Here is a 20020-nt window from a genome sequence, read left to right on the forward strand (position 1 = left end):
CGTCTGTGGTAATGGATTCCACAGATTCAACACCCTCTGGCTAAAGAAGTTCCTTCTCAGCTCTGTTGTAAATAGACATCATTCTATTCTGAGGTTCTGCCATCTGATCCAAGACTCCCCAACTGCAGGAAACATCCTCTCCACATCCAATAGGTTTCAGTGAGATCCACCCTCATCCTTCTAAACTCCAGTGAGTAGATCAAACATTCCTGATATGTTAACCCTTTCATTCCCCGAATCATTCTTGTGAACTTCTTCTCGACCCTCTCCAATGCCAGCATAATTTTGTTCTCAGATTAGAGGCCCAGAACTGTTCACAGTACTCCCAGTGTGGTCTGACCAATGCCTTGTAAAGGCTCAGCAGTACATCTTTGCTTTTATCCTCCCTTTTGAGGAGGTAGTTCCAGGATTAAACCCAGCTATGATGGAAATAGCAGTGATATTCTTCCAGATCAAGTGTCCTGTACGACTTGGAGATTTCAGATGGACTGAGGTATTGTCTGGTTGACTGTGTTTTTACTATTATTCTATGTATATGCAAGGACTGGGCCTTAAAGCCACTGTGTTGCCTAGCAGGCGTTGAGGGCTGGTGGACTGATGATATCGATGGGCTAGAGGGTTCTGGCTATATATATTTACATTTTCATTATGTAATTACATCATTGCAGAAGAATCCTCCCAGAGAGCCAGTGTGGCCTCACAGCCAACAGGAGCACCACCAGCATGGTATTTGTTCTCAGGCAGCTCCAAGAGAAATGTCGGAACAGAACAAAGGATTGTACGTGACGTTTGTCGACCTTACCAAAGCGTTTGATATCATGAGCAGGGAAGGTCTCTGGCAAATCATGGAATGTCTGGGATGCCCCCCAACATTCCTCAGCATGGTCATTCAGCTACATGATGATCAGAGTGGCCAAGTCAGACACAACAGCGACCTCTCAGAACCCTTCCCAATAGGCAATGGAGTAAAGCAAGGCTGCGTCCTCGCGCCGACTCTCTTCACCCTCTTCTTCAGCATGATGCTCGAAAGGGCCACAGAAGACCTTGATGACGAAGACGGTGTCTACATCCGATACCACATCGATGGCAGCCTGTTCAACCTGAGGCAACTACAATCCCACACCAAGACATTGGAGCAACTCATCCGAGAGCTACTCTTCGCCGACGATGCTGCCCTTGTTACCCACACAGAGACAGCCCTGCAGCGTATAACATCCTGCTTCGCAATGTTACATGCTCAAGGAGATCTGTTTTTTTTTGTGAGAATGATGTAATGGTCTTTTGGAGGTCACCTGATGTGATTTTCCCGCCGATGTGAGGTCACGTGATGACATGTGCCCCGTGACTATATAAGGGTCGACCCAGGTGACGCAGGGGTTTTTTTTTTAGTTTGTAGATTTCCAGGTAGAATGTGCTGTATCTCCGTTTCTGTTGTGTGTTTACTTTTGGTGACGCAGTTTCATTTTAAAAACGAGTGTGCGTTCTTTTGCAATATACCATATTATTTGGACTGGAAATTTTTGCTAGATGTGTTGATTTACTCAATTCCAACATTAGAAAGGAGAGTGAAGAATTTATTGAAGTTACAGGATCGAAGGATCGAGAGGAGTCGGCATCGTTTGGCAGTTTAATAAAGGATCGACCTTATTGAGTCTTCACTGGAGTAGCTACCTGCATCGAGATAACTCTTGCCAAAAAGAGCAAGGAGTTCATGCAAAAAGGTGGTCTCTCTCTCTCTAAAGGAACTTAAGGTCAGTTGATTTAAACTGTTTATATTCGGCATCATGAATCCTGTGGACAGAACCAGCAGTAAAGTTGCGTCTGTGAAGAAATCCTTCTCCAGAGAAGTCTCTCCCAATTAAACGTGTAAATCTGATGGACTTTCGAAGTTATTGCTTTAAGAACTATATCTGACTGTATCACTTTAAGAACTGCTTTCGCATTTAATGCTTTAAGAACCAGAGCCGAGTGGCGAGTTGGTGAACGGCTGCATATCTGTTAACTTCCGGTTAAAGTTTTCGTTTGTTTTTTTTCCCTGATCATTTATCCATGTTTAATAAATGTTTGGTTGTTTTTATATAACCTGTCTCGATTGATATTCATTGTTGCCATTTATGTAACAGCAGAGGCTACGAGCTCTTCAGACTGCAAGTCAGCTTGAAGAAGACAGAAGTTCTCCATCAGCCCGCACCTCAGGAAGATTACCACCCTCCCTGCATCACCATCGGTGAGGTAGAGTTGAAGACAGTCCACCAGTTTAGCTACCTGGGGTGCGCCATCTCGTCAGATGCCAAGATCAACAAAGAGACTGACAACAGACTGGCAAAGGCAAACAGCTCATTCAGCAGGCTGTACAAAAGAGTCTGGAATGACAAGCATTTGAAGAAAGACACAAAGATCAGCATGTACAGAGCCATTGTACTGACCACCCTCCTGTACGGCTCCGAGTCGTGGGTCACCTACCGTCACCACCTATGACTCCTTGAGCGTTTCCACCAGCGCTGCCTCCGCACCATCCTCAACATCCACTGGAGTGACTTCATCACCAACATCGAAGTCCTCCAACAGGCGGAGGTCACCAGCATTGAGGCCGTGCTGTTGAAGACGCAGCTGCGCTGGGTAGGGCACGTCTCCAGGATGGAGGATCATCGCCTGCCCAAGATTGTGCTGTATGGCAAACTCTCCACTGGCCACCCTGACAGAGGGGCACCGAAGAAGAGGTACAAGGACTCTCTGAAGAAATCCCTTGGTGCCTGTCACATTGACCATCGCCAGTGGTCTAATTTAACCTCCAATCGCGAGGCCTGGGGACACACCATTCACCAGTCTGTCTCTTCCTTCGAGAACACACACAGGGCTGGCATTGAGGACAAAAGGAGAAGGAGGAAGAACCGTGACACAGCAGCACCAAACCCAGAACAGAATTTCTTTTGCAGCCGCTGTGGCTGGGCCTGCCTGTCCCCTGTTGGCCTCGTCAGCCACCAGCGAGCCTGCAGCAGACGTGGGCAGCCCCCTTCCTAAATCTTCGTTCACGAAGCCAAGCCATGATTTACATATTCTGCATTGTTGTATTTTTATTGACATTTTATATGGGTTTGATGACTTGCAGGTGTGAGGACTGGGCATCAAGCTGTGCCATCGTGTTGGCAGGTTGTGGGCAATGTGACTCTTATTACATGACTGTGATCCTGAGTGTGACTGTTGTTAATGTGTCTCCGCACCTTGGCCCCATAGTTACGCTGTCTCATGAGTGAATCCGGTCCAGGAACCCAATGGCTTAGGCCACAGCTGTGGAGTCCGTAATTCAGTGGTGAGGTGAGTGAAGCGGTGCAGGAACCCGATGGTTTACACCAAAGCTATGGAGTCTGTAATTCAGTGCTGAGGTGAGTGAATCCGGTCAGGAGCCCTACAGCTGCTGGATAACAATGACTCCCAAACCTGGTGGTGTGGATGAAAGACTCCTGCATCACCCAGTCTCTCAATATGTCGCTGGCGATATACAGCAGCATTTAGTTGGCAGCTCACAAAACAACCAGCTATTATACTAATAAGCATAGTTCTGTATTTCAGTTTCACCAAGACGGTGTTTTGTTACTTTCAGTACTGTTCCTGGCAATCCTTCTGTATTCTCACGGAGCTGGTGTTCATTCTAAGACTTTATGGTAATGATAGACTGAGGGCCATGAAGTTACAGATTATGATACTGTACATTCTTATTACTGATGATGTTCCACAGGAGCTCAGAGATACCTAGTTTTAATCTGCCAGATTTCTTCTGAGTGTAACACACTTGTAGTGTCACATAATATAATGGATGAATGTCCCCATTGTAGCAGGACAAAGATTGTTCATGGGTCATTTCCATTAAAGCTAAGGACAGATGCAGCTGCCACTGAGAGGCTGGTAAGGATGAGATTAAGTAGTTTTATTGCTTAAGTTTTTCACTCGTTACCTACTCTAAACCCAGTCTGGCAACAGGATTGCAGCTCAGTCAATGGTCATGCTTTCAATCGAATCCACTCCTGAATTATGGACACAGACATTAAAACCAAACGACACAGGGGCAGAATCAGGTCATTTAGCCCATTGAGTCTGCACTGCTATTTCATCAGGGCTGATCCAGTTCCCTCTCAATTCCCATTCTCCTTCCTTCTTCCCATATCCTTTCATGCCCTGACTAATCAGAACGTATCAACCTCTGCCAAAATATACCCAATAATCTGCTCCCACAGCCACCTGTGGCAATGAATCCACAGATTCACCACCCGCGGACTAAAGAAATTCTTCCTCATCTCTTTTCTAAATGGATGTCCCTTTTTTCTGAGGCTCTGCCTTCTGGACTCAGCTACTATGGGAACCATCTTCTCCACATCCAGTCTATCTAGGCCTTTCAACATTCAATGAGATCCACCCCGTTCTTCTAAATACCAGTGAGTAGATGTCCAGCTACATCAAATGCTCCTCATATGATAACCCTTTAATTCCTAGAATCACTCTTGTGTACCTTCTCTGAACCCTCTTCAACATAAGCACAACCTTTTTTGATAAGGGGACCAAAACTGCTCACAATCCTCCTGGTGAGTCCTCATTGATACATTATAATGCCACAGTATTACATCCTAGCTTTTAAATTCAGTCCAAATGAATGCTAATATTGCATTTGCTTCCTCACCACTGATTCAACACACAAGTTAACTTCTTGGGAATCCTGCATGAGGACACCCAAGTCCCTTTCCACCTCCGATATTTTAATTTTCTCCCAAGTGAGAAAATAGTCGACGCTTTTGGTTCTTCTACCGAAGTGCATGACTATACATTTTCCAACAGTGCGTTCCATCTGCCACTTCTTTGCCCATTCTCCTAATCTAAGTTCTCCTGCCACCTCCCTGCATGTTCAACATTACTTGCTCCTCAACCTATCTTCATATTGTCCACAAATGTGGTCATAAAGCCATCAATTCTGTCATACAAATCATTGACAACAATGACCACCATGGAACACCAATAGTCAATGGCAGTCAATCTGAAAAGGATCCTTTTATTCCCACTCTTTGCTTCCTGCCAATCAGCCAATGCTTTATCCATGCAAGTACTTTTGCTGTAATATCATGGGCTCTTATCTTGTTTAGCAGCCTTATGTGTGACACTTTGTTAAAGACCTTCTGAAAATCCAAGCACACAACATGCACCAATTCTTCTTTGTCCACCCTGCTTGTTATTTCCTCAAAGAATTCCAACATATTCATCAGGCAATGTTTTCCCTTAAGGGAACAATGCTGACTTTAGCATCTTTTGCCATGTGCCTCTAAGTACCCCGAGAGCTTATCCTAACCAATCAACTCCATCATCTTCTCACCACTGAGGTCAGGATAACTAGCCTATAATTTCCTTTCTTCTGCCTCCCTCCCCTTCTTGCAATTTTCCAGTCTTCTGGAACCATGCCAGCATCTACTGATTCTTGGAAGATTACTAATGTCTCCACAATCTCTACATCTACCTCTTTCAGAACCCTGTGGTGTAGTTCATCTGGACCAGGTGACTGACCCACCTTCAGACACAAACAAGAGAAGATCCGCAGATGCTGGAAAACTGAGCAACACACACAAGATGCTCGAGGAAATCAGCAGGCCAGGTGGCATCTAGGAAAAGAGTACAGTTGATGTTTCAGTCCGAAACATCAACTGTACTTTTTTCCTAGATGTTGCTTGGCCTGCTGGGTTTCTCCAGCATTTTGTGCATGTTCCTACCTTCAGACATTTCAGCTTTCCAACACCTTCTCCCTTGTAATGGCAATTGTGCTCACTTCTGTTCCCTGACACTTTTGAACTTCCAGCATACTGCTAATGTTTTCCACAGTGAAGACTGATACAAAACTCGTATTCAATTCATCTGACATTTCCTTGTTCCCAATTATTACCTCTCCAGCAACATTTTCCAGAGGTCTAATATCCACTCTCAACTCTCTATTATTCTTTATACATCTGAAGAAACTTTTGGTATCCTTGTTGATATTATTGGATAGTTTACCTTCACATTTTATCTTATCCCTCCTTATGGCATATTTAGTTGCTTTCTGCTGGTTTTTAAAATATTTTCCATCCTCTAACTTCTCCATAATTTTTCTTCTATTATTTTTCTTCTCTTTTTCTTTCATGATGTTTTTGACTTCCCTTGTCAGCCACTGATGCATCATCCTGCGTTTGGAATACTACTTCTTCTTTAGGATGTATCTACCCTGCACTTTCCAAATTACTTCCAGAAACTCCTGCCGTTGCTGTTCTGCTGGCATTCCTGCTAGTGTCCCCTTCCAGTCATCATTGGCCAGCTCATCTTTCATGCCTCTGTAATTCCCTTTACTCCACTGTAATACTGTTACATCTGACTTTAGATCCTCCCTTTTAAATTGCAGGGTGAATTCTATCATACTATAATATCTGCCTCCTAAGGGTCCTGTAACTTAAGCTCCCTGTTCAAATCCTGATCATTACACAACACCCAATCCAGAATAACCTTTCCCTGGGTGGGCTCAACCGCAGGCTATTCTGAAAAGCCTTTTCATAGACATTCTACAAATTCTCTCTCTTGGGATCCAGCACCAACCTGATTTTCCCAGTCTACCTGCATATTGAAATCCCTTATGACTACCCTTGTTTATCTCCGATTGTAATATGTACCTCACATCCTGGCTACTGTTCAGAGTGCTGTATATAGACAATAGACAACAGACAATCGGTGCAGGAGTAGGCCATTCGGCTCTTCGAGCCAGCACTGCCATTCACTGTGATCATGGCTGATCATCCACAATCAGTATCCAGTTCCTGCCTTATCCCCATAACCTTTGATTCCGCTATCTTTAAGAGCTCTATCCATCTCTTTCTTGAAGGCATCCAGAGACCTGGCCTCCACAGCCTTCTGGGGCAGAGCATTCCACATATCCACCACTCTCTGGGTGAAAACGTTTTTCCTCAACTCTGTTCTAAATGGCCTACCCCTTATTCTTAAACTGTGGCCTCTGGTTCTGGACTCACCCATCAGCGGGAACATGCTCTCTGCCTCCAGCATGTCCAATCCCTTAATAATCTTATATGTTTCAATAAGATCCCCTCTCAGCCTTCTAAATTCCAGGGTATACAAGCCCAGTCGCTCCAATCTTTCAACATATGACAGTCCTGCCATCCCGGGAATTAACCTTGTGAACCTACGCTGCACTCCCTCAATAGCAAGAATGTCCTTCCTCAAATTTGGAGACCAAAACTGCACACAGTACTCCAGGTGTGGTCTCACCAGGGCCCTGTACAGCTGCAGAAGGACCTCTTTGCTCTTATACTCAATTCCCCTTGTTATGAAGGGCAGCATGCCATTAGCTTTCTTCACTGCCTGCTGTACTTGCATGCTTGCTTTCAGCAACTGATGTACAAGAACACCTAGATCTCGTTGTACTTCCCCTTTTCCTAACTTGACTCCATTTAGATAATAACCTGCCTTCCTGTTCTTACCTCACATTTATCCACATTAAACTGCATCTGCCATGCATCTGCCCACTCACCCAGCCTGTCCATGCGTATATTTCACATCAGGGTCTTTTTACCTTGCAACTTCTTAACTCTGCCCATAAGATTCAACATTTTCCGATCCTCTTTCGAAGGATTTGATTTAATTTATCACCAACAGAGCCACAGCACGCCCTCTGCATACCTGCCTGTCCTTTTGATACAGTGTGTGTCCTTGGATGTTAGGCTTGCTACAATGATCTTCTTTCAGCCATGATTCAGTGATGCCCAAAATGTTATACTTACCAAATTCATCTAAAAGTTAATCTACCGTATTCAGTACACTGAGTGCATTCAAATAAAATACCTTCAGTCCTATATTCATCACCCCTGTTGTTGTCCCCCTGTTACACTTCAACTCATCTCACTGACTGCAATTTTGCCCATTCATCTGCCTGTTCTTCCTGACCATCTCACTACACACTGCCCGTGCTTGTATATCAACTGCCCCATCCTCAGCCCTATCACTCCAGTTCCCATCCCCCTACCAAATTGGTTTCAAACCTCCCTAACAGCTCCAGCAAACCTGCCTGCAAGGATATTGGTCCCCCTTGGGTTCAGGTCTAACCCGTACACATTGTGCCTTCCCCAGAAGAGATCCCAATGATCCAGAAATATGAACCCCTGCCCCCTGAACCAGTTCCTCAGCCACGCATTCATTTGTCAGAACGTCCTGTACTTACCCTCATCGGAGCATGGCACAGGCAGCAATAAAGAGAATACTACCTTGGAGGTTCTACTTTTCTGCTTTCTACCCAACTCCTTAAATTCTCTCTTCAGGTCTTCATCCCTTTTCCTACACATGTCACTGATACCAGTATGTACTAAGATTTGGAGCTGCTCATCCTTCCCCTTTAGAATGCCGTGGATCCAATCCAAGACATCCTTGACCCTGGTAACTGGGAGGCAACATATCACCCAGGTGTCTCTTTCACGTCCAAAGAATCTTGTGTCTACTCTTCTAACTATGGTATCACCTATCACTACTGCAGTCTTCTGCTCCCACTTCCCTCCTGAACCACAGTGCCAGATTCAATGCTAGAGATCTGGTCACGGCAGCTCTCCCCTGGTGTGCTGTCTCTCTCAACAGTATCTAAAGCGGTATACTATCTATTGAGCGGGACAACCTATCAAGCAGCTGCCCATTTCCTTTCCCTCTCCTGACAAGTCACCAGAGCATATTCTGTGAATTGGTTACTTCCATGACACTGACTATGTATTAAAAGAGGAGCACTCATTCATCAGCTGAAGGAGAATGTAGGAGATCTCCCTGGTCATGTTTGACTGAATGCCATGAAACCATATGAGGTCTGGAGTCAACATTAAAGACTTCAAGAATTGCTGTCCCCTGCCTAACCCACATTTATATGACTGTGCTGACACCTCTGGTAGGTGTACCCTTCAGGTGGGACCTGATATACTTTGAATTACGCTGAAGGAGCCTGATTCATTAGAACTAGTACTGGTACATTAAAACTAGAGGGCACAGCTTCAAAATTGAGGGTAACCTTTTAGAACAGAAGTAAGGAGGAATTTTTTAGCCAAAGTGTGGTGAATCTGTGGAATGCTCTGTCACAGACTGCGGTGGAGGCCAAGTCCAATGGTATATTCAAAGCAGAAGTTGATAGATTCCTGACTGCTCAGGGCATCAAGGGGTATGGTGAGAGTGAAGGCGTATGGGGTTGAATGGGATCCAGGAACAGCTATGATGAAAAGGTGGAGCAGACTTGATGGGCTGAATGGCCTAATTCTGCTTCTATGTTTTATTGCCAGTCCATCATGGCTGATTTATTATCCCTCTCAACACCATTCTCCTGCATTCTCCCTATAACTTTTGATGCCCTGACGAAGCATGAACATGTCAGCCTCTGATTTAAATATAGTCAATGACTTGACCTCTACAGCACAGCCGTTTGTGGCAATAAATCCTACAGATTCACCATCCTCTGGCTAAAGAAACTCCTTCTCATCTCTGTTCTAATCGAGGTCCCTCTATCCTGAGGCTGTGCCCTCTGGTCCCAGAGTCATCCACTATAGGAAACATCCTCTTCCCATCCACTCTGTCGAGGCGCTTTAAAATCCAATAGGCTTCAATGAGATCCACCCTTATTCATCTAAATTCCAGTAAGAACATGCCCACAGACATCAAACGCTCCTTATACGAATAACCCTTTCACTCCCAGAATCATTCTCATGAACTTTCTCTGAACCCCCGCCAATGACAGCACATTGTTTCTTAGATAAAGTCCCCTAAACTGCTCACAACACTCCAAGTATGGTATGACCAATGCCTTGTAATGCTTTTTATCTATCTTTGCTCTTATGTTCTAGCCCTCTTGAAATGAATGCAAACACTGCACTTGCTTTCGTTACCACTGCAAGTTAAGCTTTAGAGAATCCTGCACATGGACTTTGCACCTCTGATTTTCAATTCTTTTTCAATCCGTTGCTTCTTTGCCTGTTCTCCCAACCTGTCCGATACCTTCTGCAGACTCCCTGCTTCCTCAACACTACCCCGTCCACCTTTCTTTGCATCACCTGCAAATCTGGCCACAAATCCATCAATCCATTATTCAAATCATCAATATATAATGTGAAAAGAAGTGGTCCCATTTCCGACCCCTGCTGAACAGCGGTCACCAGCAGCCAAGCGGAATAGGCCCTCTTTATTCCCATTCTGCCTCCTGCCAGTCAGCCTATCTTTCCTGTAATACCATGCGCTCTCATCTTGTTAAGCAGCCTCATGTGTGGCAGCTTGTCAAAGGCCTTCTGAAAATCCAAGTAAATAGCATCCACTGACTCTCTGTGTCTATCCTGCTTGTTATTTCCGTGAGAATTCCAATAGATTTGTCAGGCAAGATTTCCCCTTAAGGATACATTATGACTTTGTCCTACTTTATCATATACCTCCAAGTACTGTGAAACCTCACCCTTAATAATGGACTCCAACATTTTCCCAACCACTGAGAATTGAGTGAAATTTGCAATTTTCCTGTTCTGCAAAAATATTCTAGAACCTAGTGATTCTTGAAAGATTATTATAATGCCTCCACAATCCCTTCAGGTACCTCTTTCAGAACCCTGGGGTGTATTTCCATCTAGTCCAGGTGACGTGTCTACCTTCAGACTTTTCAGCTTCCCAAGAACTTTCTCCTTTGTAATATCATCTACACTCACTCGTGAGCTCTGACCCTCTCGAATTTCTAGCATCTTGCTAATGTTTTAGAACCATAGAACATTCGACCCTTCTAGTCCGTGCTGAAACTTTTTTCTGTTTTTCATGTTGAAGATTAATACAAAATACTCATTCAGTTTGTCTGCCATATCTTTGCCCCCATTACAATTCTCCAGCATCATTCTCCAGCAATCTGATATCCACTCTTGCCTCTCTTTAACTCTTTAAATAGCTGGAAAACAAATTTGGTATCCTCATATGTATTACTGGCTAACTTACCTTCATATTTCATCTTTCCTCTCCTTATGGCTTTCCTAGTTTCTTTCTGTTGGTTTTTAAGCTTATCTTTCCTCTAATGTCCCACTAATTTTTGGTATATTATACACCCTTTCTTTTGCTATTATGCTCTTTTTGACTTCCCTTGTCAGCTATGGACATCTCAATTTCCCTCAGAGTACTTCTTCATCTTTGTAATACATCTATCCTTTCAAATTGCCCCCAGAGCCACCAGCTATTGCTGTTTTGCTGTCTTTCCAGATTATATCTCCTTCCAATCAACTTCGACCAGTTTCTTTCTCATGCTTCTGTAATTCCTTTTATTCCACTGTAATATTGATACATCAAACTTTATCTTCTGCAGGGTGAATTCTATCATATTATACTCACTTTCTCTTAAAGGTTCCTTTACCTTAAGATCCCAAATCAACTCTGGCTTATTACATAACACCCAATCCAGAATTACCTTTCCCCTAGTTGGCTCAACCACAAACTGCTCCAAAAACCCATCTCATAGGCTTTTACAAATTTCGTCTCTTGGGATCGAGCACCAACCTGATTGTCCCAATCCACCTGCATATTGAAATCCTCCATTACTACATAACATTGCCCTTATAACATGCCTTTTCTATCACCCATTGTAATTTATATCCCATATCCTAGCTACCATTTAGAGGCCTGCATATAACTCCCATCAGGGTCTTTTTACCCTTGCAGTTCCTTAACTCTATTCACAATTCTACATCTTCCAATCCTATGTCATATTTTTCCTAAGGATTTGATTTGATTTTTAATCAACAGAGTCTCCCCATCCCTCTTCATACCTGCCTGTCCTTTCAAAACAAGGTATATCCTTGGATGTTAAGCTCCCAACTATAATCTTCTTTCAGCTGTGACCCAATGATGCCCAAAAAGTCATACCTGCCAATCTCTCAATGCACCACCTCATTCCATATACTGTGTATATTCAAATATAACACCTTCAGTCCTGTATCCATCATCCTTTTTTGATTTTTCATCCTGTTGTTCCTGAACTCATTTCACTGAGTGCAATTGTGCCCTATTATCTGCGTGTCCTCCTCACAGTCTCACTACACACTGCATCAACTTGTTTACCAACTGCCCTATCCTCAGCCTTATCACTCAGTTTCCTATCCCCCTGTTAGTTTAGTTTAAATACTCCCCAACAGTTCTAAGGTGAATAAATCCTCAGGACCTGAATAGTGCATCTTTGGACTTTGTATGAGGCTAGAGAAGAAATTGTGGAGATACTTGCTTCATCTCACGAGGTTACTGAAGACTGGAGGATGACTAATATTGTTCCTTAGGTTAAAGGTAGCAAGAACAATCCAAGGCACAACAGGTTTGTCAGCTTGACATCCATAGTGGAGAATTTGTGGAGCAAATTCTGAGGGACAGGATCTGCCAGTGTTTGGGTAGCCCAATAAGAAGTCAACATAGCTTTGTGCACAGAAAGCCACGCTTGGCAAATCTTCTGGATTTTTTGAAAAGATAATCAAGAAAAAGATAAGAGTAGGTCAGTGGATGTTATATATTTGGATTTCAACGAGGCTTTTGACAAGTTCTCACATGGTAGGTTGGTCTGGCAGATACGGTCTCATGGCATGCAGTGAATTATAGCAAGATATATTCAAAATTGGCATGAAGGTAGGAAACAGAGGGTGGTGGTTGATGGCAGATTCTCCACCCGGAGGCTTGCGACTAGTGATGTGCCTTAGGGGTTCAGGATGTCATCGTGTTTGCCATGCTTCTCAATGGGACATCACAAACTGGCCAAATGTTTTCACAGTGTACACATTGAATAAAAAACAAATTTGGAATTTTTTCTAATATAAATGGCTCATAAGCATTTCATGCCATTTAACTAATGAGGTAGGAGTTCAAGATTCAAGTCAATTCTTTTATTTATTGAATTATTTGAGCAAAATGAGATCAGGAACAAAAGCAGGAGTATGTTGTTCGTGCCTGAACTAACTTTGGATCAGATTAGATTATGTTGATAATTCCCTTAAAACTTAAAGCTATGGTTGTATCCTATCTATTTATTTCACTTCGCTTTTAACTAACATATTTTTGTCTTTATTTTCATGTTTGCACTTTATCCCATGGCAAAGCACTTTGAATGACATTATTTGTATGAAAAGTGCTCCAGAAATAAACTTAGGTCATTAGCTGCCAAATGTTATGCTGGAAGTTTAAATGGAAAGGTACAGGTTCCCAATTATTGAAATGTTGCATCCCTGATTACTCTTTGTAGCCCTAACTGTTCATAAATTGGAAACAAACCACAGTTTAAGAATAAGGGGTAGGCCATTTAGAACAGAGTTGAGGAAAAACTTTTTCACCCAGAGAGTTGTGGATCTGTGGAATGCTCTGCCTCAGAAGGTAGTGGAGACCAATTCTCTGGATGCTTTCAAGAAAGAGTTAGATAGAGCTCTTAATAATAGCGGAGTCAAGGGATATGGGGAGAAGGCAGGAACGGGGTACTGATTGTGGATGAGCAGCCATGATCACAGTGAATGGTGTGCTGACTCAAAGGGCCGAATGGCCTACTCCGGCACCTACTGTCTATTGTCTATTGTCAAACAAAAACACTGTGTGCAAGAAGATCACAGACAGTGTTTGGAGAGCAAACATGAGAAAATCTGCAGACACTTGAAATCCAGGCAACGCTCACAAAATGCTGGAGGAACTCAGCAGCTCAGGCAACATCCATGGAAAAGAGTAAACAGTCAACGTTTGGGGCCAAGAACCTTCTTCAGGACTTATAGTGAGGTCTATCTGTCAATAATCACCATAATTACAAAGAAAGGTGGAGAGGCAGGTAGCTCTGAGGAAGCAGAGAGACTACAGAAGGACTTTGATTAGGAGAATTGGCAATGTAGCAGATGGAATATAGTGTCAGGAAGCATATAGTCATGCACTTTTGTAGAAGAAATAAAAATGTAGACTATTTCCTAAAAGGAGAGAAAATTCAAAAATCTGAGGTGCAAAGGGACTTGGGAGTCTGTGTGCAGGATTCCTAAAATGTTAATTTACCGGTTGAGTCTGTGGAGAGGAAGGCAAATACAATGTTAGCATTCATTCCGAAAGGACTAGAATATAAATGCAAGGATGTAATCAAGGCTTTATAAAGCACTGCTGACTGTTCACTTGGAGTATTGTGAGCAGTTTTGGGCCCCTTATCTAAGAAAGGATGTGCTGCCACTGGAGAGGGCTCAAAGGAGGTTCAGGAAAATGATTATGGGATTGAAATGCTTTTCACATGAGGAGCGTTTGATGGCTCTGGGCCTGTACTTACTGGAATTCTGAAGAATGGGGTGGGGGGGGGGTTCTCATTGAAACCTATCGAACGTTGAAGGGCCTCGAAACAGTGGATGTGGATTGGAGGTTTCCTGTGGTTGGGGCGTCTAAGACACAGAGGACATAGAGAAACATCCATTTAGAACAGAGATGAGGAGGAACTTGTTTAGCCAGTGAGTGGTGAATCTGTGGAACTTTTTGCCACAGGCAGCTGAGGAGGCCAAGCCATTGGGTGTATTTAAGGCAGAGGATGACAGATTCTGGATTTGTTGGGGCATGAAGGGATACAGGGAGAAGGCAGGAGAATGGTGCTGAGAGGGAAATGGATCAGCCATGTTGACATGGCAGAACAGATTCGATGGCCCAAATGGCCTAATTCTGCTCCTCTTTCATGTGATCTTACTTGAACAGTGGGTCCACCCTCCCTACCAACAAGGAGATACTCCCAGTGAACAACATAGTTTTAAACACATTTTATTTTTTGCGAAATTCAAACAAATAGTTCTTGACATAGACTCAAAAGTCAAAGAGGATTTTTAACATATAACAAATTACACAAGATTACTAAATACCAAAGGATTTCCAAACACTGGGGCAATTCTTACAAACCTAAGAGACATACCAATAAGTCACCTATGTCTCATTCCAACATGTCAGTCTATGATCTCATCTACTGCTGCGATGAGCCCACACTTGGGTTGGAGGAGCAATACCTTATACCCCATCTGGGTTGTCTCCAACCTGATGGCATAGTCATCGATTTCTCAAACTTCTGGTAATTGCGCTCCTCTCTTCTCCTTCACCATTCCCTATTATCATTTCCCTCTCTCACCTTATCTCTTTACCTGCCCATCACCTCCCTCTGGTGCTCCTCCCCCTTCCCTTTCTTCCGTGGCCTCTGTCCTCTCCTATCAGATTCCTCCATCTCCAACCCTTTATCTCTGTCACCAATCCGCTTCCCAGCTCTTTACTACACCCCTGCCCCTCTCCCGGTTTCACCTATCACCTACCATGTACCTACCGTCATCCCCCTACCGTCTTACTCTGACTTCTAATCTCTTCCTTCCAGTCCTGATGAAGGGTCTCAGCCTGGAATGTCAGCTGATAACTCTTTTTGATAGATGCTGCCCAGCCTGCTGAGTTCCTCCAGAATTTTGTGTGTATTACCTTGATTTCCAGCATCTGCAGAGTTTCTCTTGTTTGTGGTTACACACAAACAAGTCGTCCACTCTGGAAATCTTAGACTGTGGAATGAATTCCGGGTCTTCTTTCTGTTACTTCTACCAATCCTGACTGACTGACTGACATTACTGTTTTGCTGTTAGTTGACATCATCTGCATGTGATGTTTTTCAGTTACATTTATCAGGTGAATGCAATGTTTATTTAGGCCAACATGTTTCTCTTGATGTGGTCATGGGCCAATGGGAACCTCATTGTTCTCTTGTTTACAACAAGAGCCAAAGCAAGAATTACTGGTTCAAAGTGTGACTTAGTCAACAAGAACTCTGACCCTTGGAAGGTTATGTTACTGTGCAAGAAAGTTGAGGTTAGCAATAAGCTTCTTGGGCCCTGAAAAGTGAATATCATTCATAAAACCATACCAGTCTTCATCCACACAGTTCCACTTCAATTTTTAACCCTTTGACAACTTTAAAGTTTACCTGATATCCAATTCAGGGAATATGATTTGTAAGAGTACATCCCGTTTAAGTAGTCATCTAAGGTAAATTTTCGACGCTGATCTTTTTCCTCGTCTCCTGATTAAAAAAAAAAGTTATTTTCAATATGAATGACCAACTTTGAGAGATTTCTAGACAACTAGCTCACACTAACTATTTAATAATTTTCCAATGTTCAGGCATTATTCTGGAGTTGGGATATATAGCACAATGTTAACTTCAGCAACCAATCCTTAAACCTGAATGTGGATTGTAGATTAAATTTAAATTAGTTTAGTTCCTAGACCTCTGGACTTCAGTTAATTAAAAAAAAAAGACAACACTGATTAACATTCATTTTTGGGTGTCTGGAGTGTGGGTGCAAAGATGGATGTTTGAAAATTATATGCAATTCAAAGGAAGCATTGTAGGTACATTGTAACTATAGAATTGTCCTTTGATCTTTCGCATATAAAGTGTCATGTAATATTGGATCGAACAGGCCTCTTCCTCTAAAGAGTGCTTTACTCTGTCGAATAAAAGACTACTTTAAATCTACCCACTGCCTCTCTCTGGTGACTTTGTTCACATTACAATCTATACCTTGTCATTCCGGTGCAGTGTAGCAACGCATCAGAGAGGAACAAATGGCCATTTTGTCATTGCCTTCTTTACAGTCAATGTTGGTATTACTCCCCAAATCTTAAAGCTTAAATCAGTTACTTCCATATTTTGTTGGCTAAAATATGTTGATAAATCCTTCTTTTCAAACCTCAGGTTCAGAAAATCATCAGCCACGTTCCATTTTGGGCTTGCACTGTGGCCCAAAGTTGGTTAATGGAATAAGGAAAAGAAATCTGGAAATGCTGTTGTGACGTACCCCTGACCGTGTGTTTTCTTAAGGTTTACATGGGGCCACTGTCAGTGTCTTTCTGGAGCATGTGACTGACTGAAATAATCAAATGCATATAATCTGCAATATGCTTTTGAAAGATCAAGATGGGGAGCAAACAATTTTTAGGAAGTAGATTGCCAGAGCTTGGCTGTGTGTTTTTTGGAGACTGGGAATAGGTGGGTGCTGTGTTTTTAGCAGATCAGGGGTGGGAAGACTGGAAAACTGAGGTTCAAAGTTCAAGGTACATTACAACTCTGAGATTCGTCTTCTCCAGACAGTCATTCAAGGAAAAATATCAAGCCCTCCCCCAACCTTCCCACGTGCAAAAAACAAATTATGCAGATGGCAACAAGAACATCAAACCCTAAATCCACCTTGCAGAAAAAATAAGCAAATTATGCAATAGGAAGAAATAGAGTATCAGAGACCAAAAGTGGTTTCCATAGGTAGGCAGAACTCAGATCGTGACATCATGAAATAGCCTTAGGATGTCAGGAATTGTTTTAGTGTGGGAGAGGACAAAACATAATTAAGTGATTTACTCACCATGAAGATCTCCTAATCTAACACTGTAGAAGGAAGACTACATTGTCCCAGGATTCTCCATTGACAGGAGTCTCAGGACAATGTGATTCAATATCCCTTCCAGTGGTGTCAAAAGAATGCCCTATGGGAAATTGTATTGTCCTGCTGCAGAAGTTATGTCAGGGTTTTCTGAGTGATATGGAATAACCGGGCAATGATTGTTACTATATTTCATACTCTAACAGAGATTCCCAACCTGGTATCCACAGACACCTCTGTTAGTAAAAAAAGTTTGGAACCCCTGCAATTCAAGTGTTTTTTTTCCAGTATAAATGATGCAACAAGCAGAGCAGTTGGTAATATACGTACACATTCAGGAATTTCATATAGTTTTTCTTGCACTTCCAGCCAAAGGAGTAGGAAGTCTTTGCATTTCACATAATCTCTGTTGCATTATCACAATCTACAAGTTGAAACTACTCACTGGTGTCTGCCTCTTCCACTCAGTCTTTTAAAGAGTTTTATACTAATAGCATCCTCAAATCCTCCTACCAATTGCTTCACATCTATCCCTACCGGTTTTGACCCATCTGCTAATTGTTCTTTACCTTATAGAACAGGACATTCTGCTGTAAGGTTAGCTAACTCTAATATTAATTCTATCTTTTTCTTTCTCTCTCTTTCTGCAGACGATGTCTGGTCCACTGGGTATTTCTAGTACTCTCATTTTAGTTCACATTTCAGTAACATCCCTGACCTGCACATCATAGCTGTACCCTCACAGGAGTGCCTGAGCAATCGTAGCCTTACCCTAACAAAGAGATTCCCTTTGTCTTTTCTGATTCTCTTCCATCCTCACAGCGACTAAAAGCTAACTCATTTTCTCTCTTTTCATGTTCTGATGACAGAATATCAAATTCATCTCTTTGCCCTTTTGCAAAAATTACCTCACCTGCTGAGAGGATTTTCTGTTTTAAGTCAGGCATGATCTTCCATTAAAATCCATGTTCGCTGTCTCGGATTAATCTGTGCCTTTGTACATAAAGGCTTATATTATCTCTTGGAAGGGATTCCAGATGCTTGATCCCCACTGAGGCTGAACTAACTGGCTTTTTAAAAATATATATATAATCATTTCTGTTTTTGCACAATTTTAATCTATTCAATATACAGATATACTCACTGTAATTGATTTACCTTTCTTTCTTCTTTCTACATTACGCGTTATATTGTATTGCTGCTGCTAAGTTAACAAATTTCACGGACACATGCCAATGATAATAAACTTGATTCTGAACACGAGGAATTCTGCAGATGCTGGAAATTAAAGCAACACACATCAAAGTTGTGTCTTGGCCTGAAACGTCGACTGTACCACTTCCTAGAGATGCTGCCTGGCCTGCTGTGTTCACCAGCAACTTTGATGTGTGAAACTTGATTCTGATTCTGATTATATACTTACTCAATATTTCCTTTAGAAAAATTGGTACAACTCCAGCGGTCTTGTTGCCAGGAATAACTGAAAAATCATTGGTGCATGGTACCATAGTGGTTAGCACAGCACTTTACAGTACTGCCTGTAAAAAGTTTGTACATTCTCCCTGTGACTGCGTGGGTTTCCTCCGGGTGATCCTGTTTCCTCCCAAACTCCAAAGACCCACTGATTGGTAGGTTAATTGGTGATTGCAAATTGCCTCATGATTAGGCTTTGAATAAATCGGGGAATAGCTGGGTGGCGTGCCTTGAAGGGCCAGAAGGACCTATTCTGTGCTGCATCTCAATAAATACATTTTTAAAAATAATGGTCAGTGAATCCTCAGTTTTTTTTCTCTTTCTATACTTCAATCTGGACTTTATGTTAGTCCATTTTCAAAGATGCCATCCTCGTTAATACTTGCTCTTTTATGACAGTAACTCATCCAATGTTTCACAGTCATCTGCCTTAACTGCAACATCGGCATTGAACCCCTTTTTTGGGAAGACATTTGTCATCTTTATCATTGATCTGGATGATAATGTGGTTAAATGGATCAGCAAATTTATGGATGACACCAAGAGTGGGGATGTAGTGGACAGTAAGGAAGGCTTTTAAGGCTTACGGAGGGAAAAATAGATTGAAAAATGGCAAACAACAGGAATTCTGCAGATGCTGGAAATTCAAGCAACACACATAAAAGTTGCTGGTGAACGCAGCAGGCCAGGCAGCATCTCTAGGAAGAGGTACAGTCGACGTTTCAGGCCGAGACCCTTCGTCAGGACTAACTGAAGGAAGAGTGAGTAAGGGATTTGAAAGTTGGAGGAGGAGGGGGAGATCCAAAATGATAGGAGAAGACAGGAGGGGGAGGGATGGAGCCAAGAGCTGGACAGGTGATAGGCAAAAGGGATACGAGAGGATCATGGGACAGGAGGTCCGGGAAGAAAGATGGGGGGGGGGGACTCAGAGGATGGGCAAGGGGTATAGTCAGAGGGACAGAGGGAGAAAAAGGAGAGTGAGAGAAAGAATGTGTGTATAAAAATAAGTAACAGATGGGGTACGAGGGGGAGGTGGGGCATTAGCAGAAGTTAGAGAAGTCGATGTTCATGCCATGAGGTTGGAGGCTACCCAGACGGAATAT

The 20020-nt window shown here is 42.7% G+C and overlaps 1 protein-coding gene across 2 annotated transcripts in view; it reads right to left on the reverse strand.

The window, feature by feature from the left end:
- LOC134348636 (dipeptidyl peptidase 4-like) overlaps positions 1 to 20020 on the reverse strand; it is a 189494-nt gene that overhangs the window by 95116 nt on the left and 74358 nt on the right. For both annotated transcript variants that reach the window (XM_063052331.1, XM_063052332.1), the window contains one exon: positions 15989 to 16084. In XM_063052331.1, the coding sequence (XP_062908401.1) occupies positions 15989 to 16084 (96 nt within the window). The remainder of the gene's footprint in view (positions 1 to 15988; positions 16085 to 20020) is intronic.

Source organism: Mobula hypostoma, chromosome 6, assembly GCF_963921235.1.
Source record: "Mobula hypostoma chromosome 6, sMobHyp1.1, whole genome shotgun sequence".
Classification (NCBI taxonomy): domain Eukaryota; kingdom Metazoa; phylum Chordata; class Chondrichthyes; order Myliobatiformes; family Myliobatidae; genus Mobula; species Mobula hypostoma.